This window comes from Electrona antarctica (genome assembly GCF_951216825.1).
Source record: "Electrona antarctica genome assembly, chromosome: 19".
NCBI lineage: Eukaryota > Metazoa > Chordata > Actinopteri > Myctophiformes > Myctophidae > Electrona > Electrona antarctica.
The window spans coordinates 1,029,009-1,050,198 of record NC_136800.1 but is presented as its reverse complement, the minus strand read 5'-3'; the positions used below and the strand labels follow the sequence as shown (position 1 = coordinate 1,050,198).

The 21,190-nt window shown below is 43.5% G+C and overlaps 2 protein-coding genes across 2 annotated transcripts in view; both read right to left on the bottom strand.

The window, feature by feature from the left end:
• Positions 1 to 5,800, bottom strand: part of LOC306943767 (occludin-like) — a gene marked incomplete at both ends in the record, with an annotated part of 33,763 nt that extends 27,963 nt beyond the window's left edge. Inside the window, 3 exons of the mRNA XM_079530297.1 lie at positions 1,613 to 1,663; positions 3,240 to 3,411; positions 5,304 to 5,800. Of these exons, the coding sequence (XP_079386423.1) occupies positions 1,613 to 1,663; positions 3,240 to 3,411; positions 5,304 to 5,800 (720 nt within the window). The remainder of the gene's footprint in view (positions 1 to 1,612; positions 1,664 to 3,239; positions 3,412 to 5,303) is intronic.
• A 3,604-nt stretch (positions 5,801 to 9,404) lies between these two features.
• LOC306943766 (MARVEL domain-containing protein 2-like) lies at positions 9,405 to 19,293 on the bottom strand (the record flags this gene model as incomplete). The annotated part of the gene is made up of 5 exons (XM_079530296.1): positions 9,405 to 9,873; positions 11,534 to 11,584; positions 12,231 to 12,405; positions 14,696 to 14,919; positions 18,163 to 19,293. 5 exons carry the CDS (start codon positions 19,291 to 19,293, stop codon positions 9,757 to 9,759), a joined length of 1,698 nt encoding a protein of 565 aa, XP_079386422.1. The 3' UTR covers positions 9,405 to 9,756.
• Between the last annotated feature and the right edge of the window lie 1,897 nt (positions 19,294 to 21,190).

The window sequence follows — 21,190 nt, the reverse complement described above, 5'->3', positions numbered from 1 at the left end:
CTGGCTACTGACTTGATCACCCCGGCTGGGTCACCCGAGTGAGGGGTATGATGTTGGAAGACCCGAAACCCCGATGACCGTGGGATATATCACCCAGTTGCATCCTAGCAATGTTTTTTAGTTATTAAATGCTTAATTTAGCTTTCAGATGGTCGTAGCGCTCTTTCTTCGCCAGGAAGGACGGGTTCTGTGGAGTCAAAACAGAAACAATCTATTGAGAGATGACCCCAGCATCAGATGCTCATGCCTCTCCATCTCTTTTTTTTCCTTTCCCATTAATAATTACTTTGGACAACAGTAACAGCTCTTGATTTGCGTCCTGCACACAAGTGCCCAACGCTCATTGGGGACACCATTTTACACAACATGATTACTGTATATTGAATTATTTCAATGAATATACTGTATTGTGTCTTGACAAATGAAATCTGCCACAACAAAAGCTCCTTTAACAAAACATAATAGGCCCTATTTTTCAACTTTCACTCTGAAATAGAGGGTATGCGCATGCATAAAGTGAGTGGCAAAGTGAGTTTAACGTTGTTTAATGTTGTTTAATGCAATCAGATAGGACTTTTCTGCATGGATGTAAAGCAAAGCAAAGTTACTATATTTACCCAGGGTAACTGGACTAAGCATCAGATACTTGTTTACAGCCAGGCCCTGCTCATAGAACATTTCATGGTAGTGGTTCAATGCCTTGCTCAAAGACACTTCAGCGGTGGTAATTTTAACGTGCCGGTCCGGGGATACGAACTGGCGACCTTCCGGTATCAAGAACGCTCCGCAAACCGTTCGGCCACCGCTGCCACACACCAATGTATGGGCCGTCAAGGCCAGAAAGTATTTTTTTGCCACTTGGTAGGCGTTCCCGCTTAACTTCCGGGTATGATGATGATGTCATGTGTATCACAAAATCATATTTATGGCAATAAAATAAAAAGTGAACAGTAGGGCTATCTCTATCTCTTCCTCTGGAGTGGCATTAAAGGGTTAGTTCAGATTTTTTTTTAAACTTAAGCTGTATGTAATACTTACCATTAATAGTGATTGCAAGTGTATTAAGTGTATAAAGTTCTGCTACGGTTTTGTTCAATATTAAGTAGTTCCGGTCATTTTGTTGGGATCACTGGGGTCACGCAGTAAAAGTAAATTAATTCACAAAACTAACGTCATTTGTATTGTTGACCTATTTCTAAAATATTAGCGCAACTTTCGTTTAACTTTGACCCCTCTATCACATGGAATAATATTTTAGAAATTGGTCAACAATACAAATTATGTTAGTTTTGTGGATTAATTTACTTTTAATGCGTGGCCCCCTGTGCCCCCCACAAAATGACCGGAACTACTTAATATTTCACCAAAACCAGAGCAGAACTCCCACCACGGGACTCAGGCAATCAATGAATACAGTTGCAACCACTATATTAATGGCAAGTATTTCATACAGCTTAAGTTAAAAAAATCTGAACCTTTAACCTACATCTAATATCTAATAGATCTCTCGGTTAAATGTTAAAAATATTGCTAAATGATTTTTGGAGGCTGTTGATTGGGAACATGAGGTAAATCCTGAGCCCCTTGTTCTGTATCTGAATCCATCACTTACGCTCTTTTTTAGCTCATACTTCTTCAGAACTGCCTCAATTCTCCTCTGCTCCTATAGGGAAGACACATAATAACAAATGGAACTGAATAGAATAGAATGTGAGCTACACTACAGTACAACAAGATTAGGACCATACGATGCAAGCACTGCCTTGCAGCTTAAAATATCTCGCAGAGTTCAATAATAATGCCAAAGGACTGTGTAAAGAAATGGGAAACTATCATCTATAACCACATGCTTCAAAGACACGGAAAGTATACAACATTCATGTCAGACATTTCCGCCATAATATCATAATGTAGGGACAGAAATGTATAAAATGCATAAGAGGTTAAACCTAAATTATAGGCCTTCATTGGAGCGGATCATAGGGTGCAGGACAAAAAAACTCTACACTATCAAAGTCTAAAATGTGGTTTTGTATGGGATTAATACAAACATGTATATTAGAGACCAGCGGATGGCAGATTTAGCCGCGGTTGCCAAGGTTAACCGCAGTTTGGGGTGGATTTGGGTCATTCAAATATATTATAAATTAATATTGGATAAACCGCGGGTTGAAATAGTGCGGGAAATTAATGGCATCTATATATAGGCTTATTATAGCTTTTAAAACGCACAGAATCTCAGCAAAATCTCGCAATCCGCAGGTGGTTGCAGATGTATAAATTGGAATAATTAATTAACTATTTTTTCCCCAGGTCCGTATATATACTTACGTCGACACTAGGTGGTGTCATATCCCAAGTCCGTATATATATACGTAGCCCAACGTAGACTCCGTCTATATAATGGTTGATGCCTACGGAAGCCTTTAACATTGGTCCGGTTCCCAAAGCAACGCCCCACCGTTCCAACTATGGGATTGGAAATGTATTCACAGTGCAAAGCAGTGGAAGGGAGGATTTTCAAAACCGTCGTAACTCAGATTCTAGGATCGCTGTCCTTGGTGGATTTTCTGCCATCCACATTTCAGATTTAATTTGTGCCTTTGTACTGCGACGCTGGCGCCATGTAAACGCTTCTGACGAGAGGTAAGGAGTGTGTGCTTGTTCCAATGCTGCGGTGGTGTGTGTGACAAGAGTGTGTGTTGGGGGACGGGGAGGCGGGCAAACTCCGCGACTTCTTAAAGTGAACGTGTATGCTGGCCCCTGGAGCTGGGGTTTATGCTAACAGCTAGCGGTTAGAGATAGAGTTAATGCGGTCGGATAACGGGCGGATTATAAATATGCACGCGCGGATTCTGGTGACAAAAAAAGCTCATCCGCAGGTCTCTAATAAGCCTATCTCACAGAATTTCCCCGCCCCCTTTTTACGCCCCCTTTCGGGGCTAGTGGTGATAGCGTGACGTCACTCCATAGACACTACATGTTAACAGAGGTTATTTAAGAAGTCTACAACTTTTGTTTTCTCAAGGTAAGGTTTGTTCTATCTGTTCGAGCTGATTTACCATCTTGTTTGCTACATAATAATATTGGTCTGTCACATTTTTACATTAGAAAATGTACTTAGATTCTCCAGAGAAAAAAACGTGTAAATGCTAATGTTAAATGACACCACTATCTACCGGAAGTGGGCGTGGAAAGCGGGCTGTGAGATAGGCCTATTATATATATATCTCTCTCACCTCTGTCGTTACGCCGTCTCTTGGAAGCTTGGTCATCATTTGGTCTAACTGTCTGATCTTCACAAGGATAGGACTGATTTCCCTGTGGAGCTCCTTGTATTCCTCATACTGCTTATAAAATGCTCTTTTGTACATCTCCCTTTCCTCCACAGTGGGCATCCCTGGGTAATCCCTGTAAGATCATGGTTACATTATTGGAAAAATGTATACTTTTCATATTGCAAAACAAAAGTTAACTGAGAGGGGAAAAAAGGTCAGTACTTTTCACCCTCAAATTAAGATTTGACCGTGCATCTAAAAGTTGCGTTCCCCTTTGATTTAGGAATTCTGGTTGAATTATTACAGCAACATTTCAGACAGTGTAAAATGTGTGAGTAGTACTGTACGTAAACCTTGACATTTGGAATATAAGTCAACTTTTTAATTAGGCTACTATTTAGTTAGCTATTTTACTTAACTAGGGGTTTGGGTTGCTATGTGTGAGCCGCTAATGCTATATGTGAACAGTTTAACGTGTTCTCTCTTTAACACCAACCCATCCATTTCTGGTGGAAATTCTTGTCCGATACCGATGTTTAAAATAACAATTTAGCCGATAGCCGATACTGATACCGATACTGATATACCGATAGATGTTTGTGCCAGGGAAACTATCTTCAATACAAGAAATTAATGTTCCGAATCTACAGCTTGGGTATGGCTGCAGATAACCAACACACCAACGTAGCCAATGCAAAATGTATGCTTATCAACAACAGATAAATATCGGCTACTGCCATCACTAGTCAGCACACAAATCAACGATGAAGAAGAAGAAGCATAAAAAGAATCAAACATACTTTACGGTTGCGGGAGTCGTCTTCTTAACTATTTCATCAAGCACAATCTTCTTGGATTTGGTCTGGGTAAATTGGAAGAGAAAGGGTATAAAAATATCATCAGATCAGACAGTATTATAAAAATCACACACGTGTGAAGTGAGGGGCGCTAATATATTAAAGTCTAACTCATGTTGATTAGGTGATGTAATGGTGATGTAAAACAAACGGTGACAAAACAAACATTAAATTCTCTTTATTGTTAATGGCATTTAATGTTTGTGTTGGGGACAAGATGACGTACATTTTCCCTTCATTGTCAATGGCGTTTTTAAAACAAACATTGAACTAAAAACAAACATTGTATATAGGAGGGCCCCCTCAAAAACAAGCCTCTACAGAAATTCCAAGAAAAATGTTAAATTAAATATATTAAAGCATGATTGCGACCGAAGGTATATGGAATCGCGCATTTCCCGCCAGTGTGTTGGTCACACCCCAGGTGAGAGAGCATGTGACATCACGTGACATCATCAGGGATGGAGCACGTGACATCACGTGACATCATCAGGGATGGAGCACGTGACATCACGTGACATCATCAGGGATGGAGCATGTGACATCAAGTGACATCATCAGGGATGGAGATCCCTGATGTCATCCATTAAGCCCATATATGGAAATCCCTGATGTCATCAATGTCATTCAGGTACAGAAAGAAGCAGGTGCATTATTGAGTGGTGCAAACCACTCCAACAACCAGCTTTGTCTGTACCCGTGTATGTGTACGCGTACCCGTGTACCTGTACGTGGTACCTGTACAGGTGAGCATGGTTGCTATGGTTAGTGTGTGACGTCACTGCACCACCTTTCTTGTCTTTTTCGAGTGCTCTCTTGCTATAGGGCTATGTGAATTTAATTATATATATTATATTTAATAAATACCCTTTGTTTTTCCTTTTTTTAGTGTCTTTGAATGGCTGCCACTGCTATGCCCTATGGGGATATCCCCTTGGGATTATGGTGGGGTAAAGTTAGCTCAGTATGTTTGTCCGTGAGTGTAAATCTATTAAAAAAGTGAGTGCGCTAATATATTAAAGTCTAACTCAAGTAATATCAAAGTAATATCATTCCTTAACATTTTAAGATGAGAACAGCAACCATGCGGTGCTCCAAATGTCCACAAATGAGACAAATTGTTACCATGATCCTACTGTACTCCATCTCCCGGCGTGCAGCTTGATACCTCCATATCTTCAGACACAGCAGGTAGCTCGCCAGATACATGAGCATGTTGACGAAGATGAACGCCGTCCCCGCCATCTGGCCCCCGTCCACCCGACATAGATGGGCCATGACGGGATTAACGCCTAACGTCATGTAACACAGTCCTCCACGGTTGAGGTCGTTGAGGTTCACGATCCCCGCTGACATGTACAGCAGGAACAGACCTACGTTGGTGACCGCCTCCGTGAGCGGCCACCAGGGAGAGTCCAGGAGAACGGTGCGATAGTACACGGTCATACCCATCACCAGGAGGATCAGGGTTACGACCCAGGAGAGCCCGACGGCGGCCAGGACGAAGGGCGTCATGGGGCCTCGGTAGGACCTCCCGGACAAACTGTTATTGTGCGTCCCGTTATAGAAGTTGGCCCACTCCCTGTCTCTCTGGATGTAGGCGATGACGAAGGCGACGACCATGCCTCCGAAGACGAGTTGCGCCCCGCCGAGGAGCCTGAGCATCCCAGGCCACGATTTGAAATACGAGTACTTCATTCTATACTATATATAGACCTCCCACCTTCTCAGCATTAAGAACTCAGCAGGATGGATACTGGTTAGCAACGATTCCCGAAAGAATGAACGCTCCTCGGGGCACTGAAACAACGGGAGTTGTTGGCGGGGTTGTATATGCCGGGGGTCGGTCGTACTGCCTAGCCTCGAACATGACGGAGTTGATGTGGCGGAGGGGCAGCCAGAGGTGGGAGGCCTATGGAAACAAATTGCATACATATTTTATGTTAGCATTGTAACAATAACATTTTTTTAAGATTTTAAATAATTGACAAACCTATAGCAATCTATTTCTAATATCTCTTGAGCATTCTTCCAATGAAACAAATTTCTCTCTCTCACGCGCGAGCGAGCACGCACTCACGCGCGCGCGCGCGAGCACTCACGCGCGCGCGCGCGAGCACTCACGCGCGCGCGAGCGAGCACTCACACACGCACAGACACACACAGACATGCACGGACGCACGCACGCACGCACGCACGCACGCACGCACGCACGCACGCACGCACGCACAGACACAAAGACACAAAGACACACACAAGCACACTTTTCATTCAAGTTTTATTTATTCTCGAAATTACACTGAGTAATCAAACTCATTTTCAGTGTCGTCGAGTAATACAATATCACATAGAAAAACACCACAATACATCAGAAGATCAGGAAAATAAAAACAAAGAATACAATATACAATACAAGGTATTGTGTACACTACACACACACACACACACACACGCACGCACGCACGCACGCACGCACGCACACACGCACACGCGCACACACACACACACACGCACACACACCCATGCTTCATCAGTGCAGTGGAACTAAATCCAAGACAAGAGGCTTCAATAATTCAGACAGAGCGCTGATCAGAGGCCACCTGAGGCAACTATGCATGGTGTTTGCAGCATGGTGCCCTATATGATGATGATGATGGGATATTTGTGAGGCCATGGAAGCCCTAGTCATGCATATACTCACTGCATGGTCTCTTCGAGGGTGCACATTTGCATTCAGAAATCGGCTAAATGAATGAAACGGCATTCACTCTTGAGTCTTTTCTGCTCCATTTCTCCTCACGCACACAGGGTTTTATTCTCACCCGTATAACCAGGGTGCGGTGAATAATTCAAAAGCTGACCTACAAATTCACGAGAGGCTAGCTTACCACACATCACAAGCTAGCCGAAATTCCAGTTATTTGTCCTTTTTGCATTCTTCTATGGCTCTGTCCACACGCTACAAACTCTGTGTTGAATTTTGTAAATGTGAAACAATTCATCTGAAACTGCTATGAACATTAGAACCATAAAAGTCATAGGCTAGCTGTTATAATTACCATTAAAAATGGCCAGGTTTTCATTTTCAGTCAGAATTTATATTAAAGGAATTTTCAAAATATGTTTAAATATAAGCCCTGGCTATAATATATATATATATATATATCCATTATTTAATTGTGATAAGAGGTCAACAAGTTACACTGAGTATACATGTATAGTAGCCTGGCTATAATTGGAGATGGATATCTTACCTATAGTCTGTGGAAGATTCCCAAGCTTTCAACTTTCTACCTGCTGTGCTGCCATCGTTGAATAATTCCGTCTATAGAGTTTTGTTCCCACATTTTTATTGTCTCTGTGCAATTCTACGTGTTCTATAGTTCATTCTACAACTCTACCTCTCGATGGAGATTGAATAACGTGTTAGTTTTGTTGTTGTTACACGACTCTAGCAGCTAGCAGACCTGACTTGGGGACCTGCACCTGCCGCGCAAGACTACGTAATGATTAATGAACTCTCACAAGGGAGATGTAGCCTTGTCTTGTTCTGTTCCATAGGGAAGGTCTATAGCCAGGCCTACACTATACTGTAGCCTATAGTTTATAGTGGCTAGCATAATATGCTAGCTATGCTGGCTTATATTATAAGCGTTCATACATTGGCTACTAGTAAACTACAAGGTCAGATAGCCAACTATGCAACATGGTAATCAGTTTGAAATGTTCACAACATCAAAGCTATTATACAAACATTTTATTTAACTGGGCTAGGTTGGGCTGCAGCCCAGGGGGCCGCGACACTGTATACAAACCAAACCACACTACACACACCATGTTTAAAAAATACAACATTTATTTATTAGTCGTTTACAAAAGAAGATAAATCATGCGTGAATTTAAAAAAAAATCTAATTTAACATGTCATGACTGAATGCATGATTATTTATATGCATGCACACTAGATTTATTTTTATAGTGTAACAGCCTATAATATAGGCTGTTACACTATTAAAAAAAATGAAACCATATTATGGTTTCATAGGTTTTGGTATAGGCTTAATGATTAATGTTCCATTCTCTTTGATATTTCCACACAATGTGTACCCCTGAGCATATTTATATTCACTAGACAGCTATGCGGCCTTCAAACCTAGTCCTGTGCCGCAATGGTCACCGTCTAATAAGAGCACCCACCAAGTTTGGGACCTTTAGCATGCTGCGAACTGGAGTTACGGCTGTGTAAATCCCAGCCAATAGGAACACAGAGGGGGTGGGGCTTAAGCAATTACAGCCTGTCCCTATTGCCTATCTACGTACACCCACCAAGTTTGGGCCGTTTAGCACATGCATGGGAACTGGAGTTATGGCTGTGTAAAGCCCAGCCAATAGGAACACAGAGGGGGTGGGGCTTAAGCAATTACAGTCTGGCCCTATTGGCTATCTACGTGCACCCACCAAGTTTGGGCCGTTTAGCACATGCTGGGAACTGGAGTGAACTTAAGCAATTACAGTCTGTCCCGACTCCCTATTGGCCATCTAAGTGCACCCACCAAGTTTGCTGAGAACTGGAGTTATGGCTGTTTAAACCCCAGCCAATAGGAACACACTAGGGGTGGAGCAATGGTGCGCCTGTGGCACCCAGTGTTTCTGGTGTGTCTATTCTGATGGCAGACAAATGACCACCAGTGTTGGTGACAAGTTTGGTGCTGATCGGAGCGACGGTGCACCTTGCAGGTCCGCATGTTAGTTTGTGAGGTCCACCGTCCGCCCGCCGCCATCGGTTGACCCACTAGCCACTCCTAGAAGGTCCTGGGTTCGATTCCCGCTGGGGACGCTGTGGGCACTGGGGGCGTGTTCCCTCCTCCGTATGTCATCAGTGCCCATACCCGAGGCGGGGTTGGCGAAAGGGCCTTTCTGTGTGGAGTTTGCATGTTCTCCCCGTGTCCCCTGGGGTAGGTACCCTCACAAAAACATGCCGTAATCCTGGTCTCTAAGCTACCTCCCCCCTGGCCAGCCGGGGCGCCTGATGGAGGGGAAAGGAACTGGTTGGAATAACGTGTTCCTTCCACGCGCTACGTCCGGCCGGGGAAACTCCCCTGCCAGGTGAAAAGAAGCAGCTTGGACTCCTCATGCATAGAAGGAAGCATGAGGTCAGTCCGCTGCCCCCCCCCAGGTTGGCAGAGGAAGTGTAGCGCCCAGTGGCAATTTCACCCATTGACACTGGGTGAAAAAATGGGTTGCAAAATTGTGGGATAAAATAAAAATAAATACAAAATCATTTGGAAGGAATACTATTGGATTGGGTGCCCGGGATCGAACCCATGAATTTGTGGTCCAACTTTGGAAAATCCTATAGGATTTAATTGCATTTTCGAAATCCTATAGGATCCTATTAGAAATTCTGAAATTCCTATAGGATTTTCTTTTTTTTGACTATGATTAGGCAATTTTAATAGGATATCAATATAAAATGTCACTGTATTATAGCACCATTGGTGCTGATCGTAACTGTTTTTCACAAAGACGAAATGACATTAGATGATGGAATATGGAACAGCTGGGTGGATATAGGGTTGTAGAATTGACAGAGCGCAGCCTATGCGCAAAATGTGATGTCCTCACGAGCGACCCTTTGTCACAGTGTTCTGGTCAAAAGTGTGGATCCTCTTTTTGATGTGGCTTAGTTTGGCTTTCAGATAGTCACAGCGTTCCTTCTTCTCCAGGAAGGAAGGGTCCTGAGGAAGCAGAAACAATCTGTTGAGAGCAGTGTTGATTTTGACAGCACATTTTGATTTTAGTCATAGTCTTTGGAATGAAACTTTAATTTAGTTTTAGTCATCTGAACTGTTTCAGTGTTAGTCTAGTTTTAGTTGACTAAGTATATGATTTTAGTCGACTAAATCTACAGTTGGGTTTTTTTGTCGACAAAAATGCATTTTTGATGCCGTCGTAATGCCTGATTTTATACACTGGGTTGCATGCTGAAAATAGCTGATCTACAAGCTCACAGCGCGTCGCAGCTTGTAGATCAGCTATTTTCAGCATGCATACAATGACTTGTCTTTTAGTTCTACTTGATCTCTTGTCCACTAGTCTCTGTCGGACATTTTAGACTAGTTTTTGTTTGGGGTTAGACATTTGCAGAATCTACATTTGTGACCAGATTTGACTGAGAGACTGCCATCGCGCAAATTCCAGCTTTTCACCAGAGGAGAACTTTTATTTTTTTTCAAAATGAGTTTATAGCACAGGCAGACTCTTCACATACTAGAGCATGTCTGAAATAAGTGTCAGAGCTGAAATCGACATGTAAATATGAAATAAATGCTTAAACATGTAGCTAGGTGTAATGTTAGAGACCACAGAAGTGAACCTTTCAAGCCTGTTTTCTCAACTCGCTGTTTTCTGCAAGACATTCATCTATAAGCCATATCTCCAAAACTGGTGGGCCAAACTGAACAACCAATATGTCAATTTGAAGCTATGATTCCCTGCTTTCATATGACATGAAAAAACGAAAATTCAAAAAAATCCAATGGCAGTCCCTCAGTCAAATTTAGTCACATTTGTAGAATCGTACTCATGTCAAAATTGGTTAATGTTCTGTTGGCTATAGCCTGATTATTTCATGAATGCAGATGTTTAATGGGAACTCCCAGAGGCCGCCACATCTCATAGTGGCAGGAACATTATCCGCATGGGAGGACAGCCTCATAAAAAACAAAAACAAATAATTACCTGGGTGTTTGGACAGCAGTAACCGCTCTAATACATCTCTCTGTTAAATGTTTTAAAATGATTGCTAAATTATATTTCCGGGGGCTGTTTCACATGCAGTGAGCAGATTGGGAACATGAGGTAAAATCCTGAGCCCCTTGTTCTGTATCTGAATCCATTACCAGTGTTGTTTTTGGCAGAACATTTCTATTTTGGTTTTTAGTCGTAGTCTTTGGATTTTTTTTTTAGTTTAAGTCATATTTTATTTTTAGTATAGTTTAAGTCGACTAAATATCATAAGATTTTAGTCGACTACATCTACAGTTGATTTAGACTAAATTGTATTTTGCTGGTGCCGTCGTAATGGCTGATTTTACACTTGCTGAAAATAGCCAATCTACAAGCTCACAACGCGTCGCAGATCGGCTATTTTCAGCATGCAACCAAGTGTAAAATGACTTGTGTCTTACTTATACTGGATCTTTTGTCCACTATAGTCCTGCATTTTAGTCTAGTTTTCATTTGTTGACGAAATTGTCACTATGTTTATAGTCATAGTTTTAGTCATCATAGCTTAGTTTTCATGTAGTTTTAGTTTTCGTCAGTGAAAAAAGGTAGTCGCCGAACATTTTTCGTCATAGTATTTGTCGACAAAAATCAACATTGTCCATCACTTACACTTTTCTTTTGCTCAAACTTCTTCAGAACTTTCTCAATTCTCCTCTGCTCCTATAATGAAGACACATAATAATGACAGAACTGAATATAGAGTCAGACATTTCTGCCATAATGTTTGCATATAAAATGGTTTAACAGGTTAAACCTAAATTAATAGCCTTCATAATTCACCAATAGACCCGGCCTCTCCCACTTAGACACTCCCACTTGGACACTTTCCAGCCAGGCTCATTTATACCAATATAAATATCATGGATTTTACACATTAAATACTGGTTCATTTTTGGAACCAGACCTTTCAAATCCGTCAACAAGGTCTGCCATATGCACTGGAAAAATATGTGTGTGGCATTTCTTTTTTAAAACAATCATGTCTTATCATATAGGAAAACTATTGGTGGAGAGGTTTGTCTAACCCATGTTATGCGTAGCTGTGATTGGACCATAGCAGTTTGGGGAGGGGCTTAGCTATAGGTCAATTGGGGCTGAACTGAACTGATGATCCCATGACAATAGGGTGCATATGGAAAGAAATTCTATCAAAGTCTAAAATGGGGTTTTGGCATTTCGTTGGAGTTGATAGCAAAAAATAACACAAGGAATTAGTCAATTTTTGTTACATGACTGCATCCTATTGCCACTTGAACGGAATTATTTATCTGAAAATATCTGATAGTACGTATGTAGTATCTCTTACCTCTGTGGTTACACTGTAGTCTCTTGGAAGCTTGGCCATCATGGCGTCTAACTGTCTGAATTTCATGAGGACGGCAGTGACTTCCCTGTGGAGCTCCTTGTATTCCTCATACTGGTCATTAAACACGGCTCTGTACATCTCCCTTTCCTCCACGGTGCAGATCTCTGGGTATTTCCTATGTGAGAAGATTATGGTTAACATTAGAGATGTCCCGATACTGTATCGGTATCGGGAAAAGTATCGGCCCTTATTTGTCATATCGGGTCATATCGGTATCGGTGAATATGCCGGTCTAACCACCGATCCGACACAGGGGTAAGGGGTTGACACTATGGCAGGTAAATAAAATGTTGGGTGCATGTGGAGTTTGCTTTGGAGTTGCCCAAACTGCAAGTGCACATTTGAGTGAGGAGGAGTCTGCTATAAACACAGCACGAGATATATAGCTAGATAGCTACAGTATAAACTATAAACACAACACAAAACTGGTATCGGTATTCAGTATCGGTATCAGCTAAGGGCCGATTCATACTCCTATTTTACCGCTGTTTCGGCGCTGTAGTCCCAAAATGATTTCGGCTCGTCAGAAATTTTCAGTAGCACCGAAGAGTCGACTTTAGGACCCCCCCCCCCCCCCCTCAAATGACGTCACATTGTAGGCTCTACAGAGCCAAACCGACTTTTATTCGGCTCTAAAATCGGCCCTAACACAGAAATTGAGGTATTGGGATCGGATCAGAAGCGAAAAAAGTGTATCGGGACATCCCTAGTTAACATTAGACAATGTTACTTTTCATATTACAAAGCAAAAGATAACCGAGAGAGAAAGGGTCAGAATTTGTGACTCGGAGTCACTCAAGATTTGACACAGTGCATCTAAAAGTTGTGTCTCCCTTAGTACTATCTGGTTATTAACCCATTTAGGCCTGACTTCGAAATTAAAAAAATGTCTTCTAAATCCTGACAGTTTTCTGACATATTCATGTCAAGGACCCCAAATATATACAGTATGACATTGGCCGCCGACCCCCATCTGAAAATATGTTGTTCCAGGGAGGGACCTTCCAGAAGCAAAGGTTTGAGTTAAAAACTCGCTCTGTAACAATATATATTCAGGCACATTTTCAAGATATTTAAAAAATAGCAGACCTACAAGTTTATAGCGCGGCATAACATAATGCTTTAAACACCAAAATGGGTTAAATAACCTGGAGTGTAAAATGTGTGGATACATACAGTACAGTAAGCAAACCTTTGGAATATTATTCTAGTTTTGTATTAGGCTACTTTTTTTCTTAGCAACATCACCCTTCATTTCGGTGAAGAACATTATTTTTCCTGCACAATGCAACAAGTGGAACGAGTTCAACGTAAAAAAAAGTACTGAAACAACTACTCATCCACTTAAAATCAGACCCGTCTGAAGTGAGTGGTGGTACTGTACTGTACTGTACTGTACTGTACTGTACTGTACTGTACTGTACTGTACTGTACTGTACTGTACTGTACTGTACTGTACTGTACTGTACTGCCCTCCTCCCTGGCGTGTGTGTGTGTGTGTGTGTGTGTGTGTGTGTGTGTGTGTGTGTGTGTGTGTGTGTGTGTGTGTGTGTGTGTGTGTGTGTGTGTGTGTGTGAGAGAGAGAGAGACGCTGCTCAACAGTGACATCCAGTGGTATTGGTGTGGTACACAGACAGACAGACAGACAGACAGACAGACAGACAGACAGACAGACAGACAGACAGACAGACAGACAGACAGACAGACAGACAGACAGACACGTATAAGAAATTAAGCTCCACCCCCGCGGCTGACTGCCGCGACCATAGATATATATAAAGTCTAGATGGCTCAAGGCGGAGTTTCTGACGTCGTTCACCCGGCAGCCATCTTACTTCGGGGCTACGAAGTAAGTTCAATGGCAGCTCAAACAGAAACAGTCATAACTCGCTCAAATCTTGACGGATTTACAAACGGGTTGGTTTATTACAAACGTTGTCAACGTGGCTATGATTCAGGACGCTTATCTGCTTAATTTATTCTTTTTTATATGAATGTCGTATAAAAGCATATAAGTATGCGGACGTCTCTGACGTTTATAACAAACCAAACCGTTTGAAAATCGGTTGAAAATTGAGCAAGTTATGGTCATTTAAGAGTACATGCCCCATAGACACAATGTTATGTGGCCCGAGGTAAGATGGCCGCCACGTAACGACGTCGCTCTCCATTGGCCAACAGCGCGGGTGAGCTATGGCCGCGACGGACAGATTCCCGGAAACGCTCTCTTCCGTGGCAGTCAGCCGCAGGGGTGGAGCTTCTTTTCCATCCACCAGCTGTCTAAAAACTCGGAAATTACGTAAAACACAGCTTCTTCTGTCCGTGGCTGTCCGCTAAAGTGTGCTGTGTGCCCATGGGGATAGGAGTGGTTAGCACCACTCAAAAAGCAGAAGCTTGACACTCACAAAACATAATCTGCAATGACTTGTGTTTTGGGTACACGGTTGGGAGGAGCAGCTCGGTTCAGGGTGACAGCAGGGTCCTCGTGGAACCTCGTTGTCATGGACGATGTGTGCAGTTTAACGTGTCTGTTATTGCTCTCTCTTGCACACGCATCCATTTCATCTTCAAACACAATCCTCTTGGATTTAGTCTGGGACAACTGGACAGAGGAATAAGGCTCTCCTCCCTGTGGGCAAATTCGAAGAGAAAGGGGCAAGACAAATATGGTCAGATCAGCTATCTGACAGTATTATAAAAACAAGCCTCTATCTACAGCAATTGCAAGCAAAGTGAGTGACTAAAATGACTAAAACACATTTTGTAACTGGTCGAAATAACGTGTTCCTTCCACACGCGACGTCCGGTCGGGGTCAACTCTCCCCAGTCAGGTAAAAAGAAGCAGCTTGGACTCATCATGCATAGAAGGAAGCATGAGGTCAGTCCGCTGTAGCGCCCAGTGTAGCGCCCAGGATTACATTAGATAATTGACACTGGGTGAAAAAATGGGTTGCAAAATCGTGGGATAATTAAAAAATATATATAAAACACATTTTGTCCTCCTTTGACAAATTAACCTTATAAAGCCATATTCCTTAAAGGACCACTTCACCACTTTTCAACATCTCTTCATATAATTGGTCCTCACTAATGTCCATGATAAAACACCACCATTTTTTCCTACTCAGTCTGTGTCTCATAGGAGGGCTTTGGGCAGTTCGGACACCCATCGGACATCATCATTAGGCAGATTTTTTTTTAAACAAGATTTGTTTTAAAATATATTTAGATTTGTATTATCGTGAGAACGATGGCTTCAACTTTTGCATTGCAACTTTTCAGGAAAAGAAAGCCTGCCGTTTCTATTAGCTTGGATTCACCATCGATGATGTCACTGGTGGACGGGTTTCTGAACTGCCCACAGCCTTCCTATGAGACACAGACTGAGTAGGAAAAAATGGTGGTATTTTATCATGAAAATTAGTTAGGACCAATTATAGGAAGAGTTGAAAAGTGGTGAAGTGGTCCTTTAATGGTATTTTCGTCCAGCATCACCCACTATCTTCTTTGCCGACACCGGTATTTGCGCCTAGAGGTGTGGTCATGGGCGTGTTGGCACACTTTCCCCTAAATTGCTATTTTGGTCACACACATTTGGGAAAGCGATAGTGGCATTTAAAAGCACCCGTAAACCATGCCAAATTAGTTTGGTAAAGAGCGGCCACTATAGTCAGGCTGCCTCATCTCTCCAATATTCATATTGCATCTCTTTGTTATTTTCCTATAATCAGCTGAAGTGAGTGCCTGCCACTTCCTTGTGTCCATTGTGTTTATATAATTGTATAGTCAAATAAGTTATTTGTGCCAGCCTGCTCTTCAGTTCATCACCAGCGCAGCAAATGGTTTAATCCGACTTGCCGAACTTTCCTTTCCGCTTGATACCGTTCCGTAGAGACGATCTACACGCACAATCTATATCTAATTCCGTAGTTTACATAGAACTTTGAATTTTTAAAAATGAGCAAGATTTGAGCGAGTTGTGACTCAATGAAAAGACGAGTGTTCTTGGCTCTGTGCGTGTGGAGTAAAAATAGAACGGCACGAGGGGGGGAGGGGGTGCTGGGGGTGGGGCTAGCAGCGGCTGCGGCTATGAAGCACTAACGGGCGATCTATTAAAGGGATCTCTTAAAGCCAAGACTGGTGATTGGTTAAATATGGTTTAATTATTGCAACGCCCAAACCACACCTATGCACAGGTAACCAAAATACCAACTTTAGTGGGGGGGGGGGACCCTTTCCCCACTCCTAAAACCCCAAATAGTGACTTTAGAAAGATGAGACAAAAATGGAGCCCTTCGTGTGTGTCAATGTGCATTGACCTTGCATGTCAAATACACTTAAAACCCCGGAGTTATAGTGTCGAAGTATAGCCTGGCCTAGGCAGCCTGCTTTCTGGTCTAGAGCAGGGGTTCTCAACCCGTGGGTCGCGACCCCTCGGGGGGTCGCCAAATTATTTTAGGGGGTCCCCAAATTATTTAAAAAAAAATATATATATATATATTTTCACGATTTTTCAAAAATAGCAGACCTACAAGCTCGTAGCGCGCCACTCGGTGGCGCGCTATGAGCTTGTAGATCTGCTATTTTTCAATAGCTAAATTATAACAATGCTTAAAACACCAAAAGGTGTTCCCGCCCAAAATGGTTTAAGGTTATTGTAGCAGTCAATTTATATTGGGGGTCGGGAGGGGGCGGGGCGGGGGTCCCGAGACATTGCCAAAGCATTTCCGGGGGTCCCCGGCCAAAAACGTTGAGAACCCCTGGTCTAGAGGGGCGGGCGCGCAAGGAGCAACTGCTGGAGAATATTGGTTCATCGATCTGAGTTTGGCTCCCATGGCGCGACGGATCTGCCGTCTGGAATTGCGTGATAGCGAAAATGACGTCGGTGACCTTTGCCTCCTTTTCATATACCTTGTCCTAAACCAGGACATGTCTCTCGTTCCCCCAGGCTTTAATTTTTTTGAGCCGAACGCGAACGAAAATAAAAGCCTGGGTACCGACCGAGGATATAGTGTCGAAGTGTCCTTGAGCAAGACACTTAATATGCTCCCGATGTGCAGGTTTGGTGCCTAGCTTGCATGGTTTCCTCTGTCATCGGTGTGTAAGTGAATGGGTGAATGTAATGCACAATCTATGTAAAGCGCCCTGGATAAAGGTGCCATGTATCATTTAATACATTTTTTTAACCTATTGTTGACCAAGCCAGTTTCAGCAGCCCTATAGTACCTGAATGTATACTGTATGTTTTGATGTGTCATATTACTATCCTTAAAATAAAGATGACAGACAGAGCAGTGATCCTGCAGCTGCACTTACTGTACAAGTTATGTCATGACTCAGCTTCTGTCTCACACAATGTAATGCAGGAGGCAGAGACTCACAACAAAGACTGACTGTCATAATTATTTTAAAAATAGGTACATGAAGAAGATGTGCGTTATTATAGTTTTTTTTTAATGTTTTTTTTTGCAGCTTTCGCCTTTATTTTATATTTTTTATAGACAGTAGGCTGACAGGAAACGGGGGAGAGAGATGGGGGAGTGACATGCAGTAGAGGCCGTCGGGATCGGGAATCGAACACACTGGCACACTGCCAGGCTCGGACTACCGGCCAAGGTGCCTGGACCGCTGAGCCACGGCCCAGGCCTTTTTTTGGGTGCACTCTAGATATGGGGATATCCCTATGGGATTATTGTTGGTTGATTGTGTGAGCTCATCTCAGTATAGGCCTATGTTCATGTCCATGGCTAGCTGTATGTTGCTGCTGTACATGTATTGGTGCCTTGTATAGGTTACAACAGGTCTAAATGGTTGTTAAAATACAAACTGCAACCAGCGTGCTCCAATGTCCAGAAATGAGACAAATAGTTACCATGTTCATAATGTGCTCCATCTCAAGGCGTGAAGCTTCATGTCGCCACATCTTCAGACACACCAGGAAGCTCACCAGATACAACAGCATGTTGATGAAGATGAAGGCCGTCCCCGCCATCTGGCCCCCGTCCACCCGACACAGATTGGCCACGATGGGATTAACGCCCACCGTCGTGTAACACAGTCCTCCGCGGTTCAGGTCGTTGAGGTACACGATCCCCGCCGACATGTACAGCAGGAACAGGGCTACGTTGGTGACCGCCTCCGTGAGCGGCCACCAGGGAGAGTCCAGGAGAATGGTGCGGTAGTACATGGTCATGCCCATCACCAGGAGGATCAGGGTTATGACCCAGGAGAGCCCGGCGACGGCCAGGACGAAGGGGGTCATGGGGCCTCGGTAGGAGTATCCGGACAAGCCCAGACCGTTGTTGTACGCCCCGTTGTATTGTCCGTAGGAGTTGGACCACTCGCTGTCTCGCTGGATGTAGGCGATGACGCAGGCGACGACCATGCCTCCGAAGAGAAGTTCAACCCCGGCGAGGAGTCGGAGCAGCCCGGGCCACGATTTAAGATACGAGTACTTCATTTTGTAGACCTCCACCTTCTCGGCGTAGTACTCTGCGGGGTGGATGCTGGTCAGCAGCGATTCCTCTCCCGGACACGGAGGGAACAGGTCGTCGATCGGGCTGTCCCTCAACAAAGGTTTTTGAGAGCCGTGGCTGGAGTAGCCCACCGAGTGCCTGCGTTCCAGCAGGGGACTGACGGGCGGACTCACCCTGGTGCCATTGGGAAGGACCTTGAACTCGTCTCTGGAGCTGCTGCTCTCAAAGTCATGATCGGTGTCATCGTCTCTCTTGACCGGATCATCGGTGTCCTCTCGCTTGACCCATTTCTGCACAACGCTCCCCCATGACTGAGGGAGGAGAGATCTCAGCCTGTCCTTGATGATGTCCCCGGCATTGACGACGCCGCTCTGTTTCGGGGCGTGCGGTGGGATGCTGGATGTACGGCCCGCGGAGCTGGCGACGTCATCCGACATGCTGTCTGGTGGTGCGGGTCCATGATCCACCCACACAGGTGCTGGGACATCCATTATTGGAGACCCTCTGTTGGAGACGGGCTGAACCATTACCCACAGCAGGATGGTCTCCCCCAAACCACGCTTTGTTTGGGCACTTCGCCCGCGCAACGTGCTGCTGGCTTCCTCAGTTCATGGACTAATCGAGGAAGGGAGGATTGATGGAGGTCATTTTGTGATGGAGTAGGAAGAAGAAACTGGAAAATGGAAAAGAGACTCATGGTCAGTTTAATGTCTGATTCACACTTACTGTAGTTGTGCCCATGCAGAAAATAGCCCATGTACAGTACCCTATACAGTACGAGCTCTCAGCGCACTGTACTTCGACACGTCGAAAGCTTGTGAATCGCATATAGTTTTCACTTTCACGCCCAACTAAGTATTCACTAACTAAGACTCTTAAACTTTGTAGGCATTCAAATGTGTCATTGTAAAAACTACAATGCCGGTAAATTAGTACATACTGTAGGCTACTGTAGCTACAGTATGCCCTTTATATTTGTCATTATAACCCTTTGAGTCGAGAATATAACCGAGTCAATTTTGTGTGAGACTGCTCTCCTCCTACACTCTTGGATAAAGCATGCGGTAATGGTGGTGCACAATAGCCTCTCTCCTCTGAGATACTAAGAAATACCCATTCATCACACTGTGCAGTCAATGTCAGACATAGTTTAAGCTCTCTGTGGGATCATAGCAACACAGCTTTCCTACTAGCTCCTTGCTCGCTCAACTCAGAACAGGAGGGCTTTGCACATAGTAAGAGAGATCCTAAGTATCAGCCAAGCCAAGCCAAATTACAGTGGAGTTTACAGTAAGCCATGTACTTTGACTCACCGCAGCCCCAGCAGTTTTTAAGCGTACACCAGTAACTACGGCAACAACAGGTTAGAGTTGAACCACTGTTGATATTGTAATTGTTGTAAATAAATATATAAACACCTACTGTAGGCCTACAGTATATATATATATATATATATAGGCCTACAGTAGGCGTTTATATATATATATGTATATATTTAAAAATCAACAGCTTTCCTTTACCTCTCTGATGCAGAATCCAATTCTTCACTCTGACCATCAGGCAGTTTGTTGAATTGTTGTTGTGGAACTGCAGGAGCTGCTTGTTGTAAGACAAGAGGAACTGTTGCTATATTATAAAATGGCTACGCTCCCCACTACTCCACCAGGCCCACACATAACAGAAGCAGCCAGGCTCTCAGGTGACTCACTCCTGTTATCAAATTCTCAGTTCCGCACACGCAGGTTTCCTGCGTCTGTGTGCGTGTGTGTGTGTGTGCGTGCGTGTGTGTGTGTGCGCATTGAGAGCAGGGGGCAGCAGCTTAAACATTAAACCTGCACAGGGCAGGCCAGTGTGTGTGTTGTGCAACGGGGAGGCAGGCACTATTCTGCTAATCCGTGGGAGTGAATTCAAGGCCATAAATGTTGACGTTCAAAAGACAGAGAGCAGCCCTTTAATTTTTTTCCACAACAACAGGTGATATAAAAGTTCCTCCTTTTGGCTCCTTGTTGCTCATGTTGGTTCAATTATTCCAGTAATGCACAGAATGGTGTCAGCTGTTATATCATTGTTGGCCTACTTTACACTGCAAATAAGGTGAAATACTGTAGGCTCAGCTTTGTTAGAGTAGTTGTTGATGGATATATAATTTGAACCTATAGTAGTTTGCATAATTATGGAGATTATGGTAATCTTAAGTAGCCTAACAACCATGAAGTCTTATCAGTCCTAAACTATACATTATACTGCCTATATCTAAGATCTACGAAACACCTTTATCTTCACACACTAGGCCTATCTATGAATAATTCAATTTCATCTCAACAACACCGTAGTCATGTTGCAGTTGCAGATGGACCATTTGAATATTCATTAAGGTAATGGGTCACACACACACACACACACACACACACACACACACACACA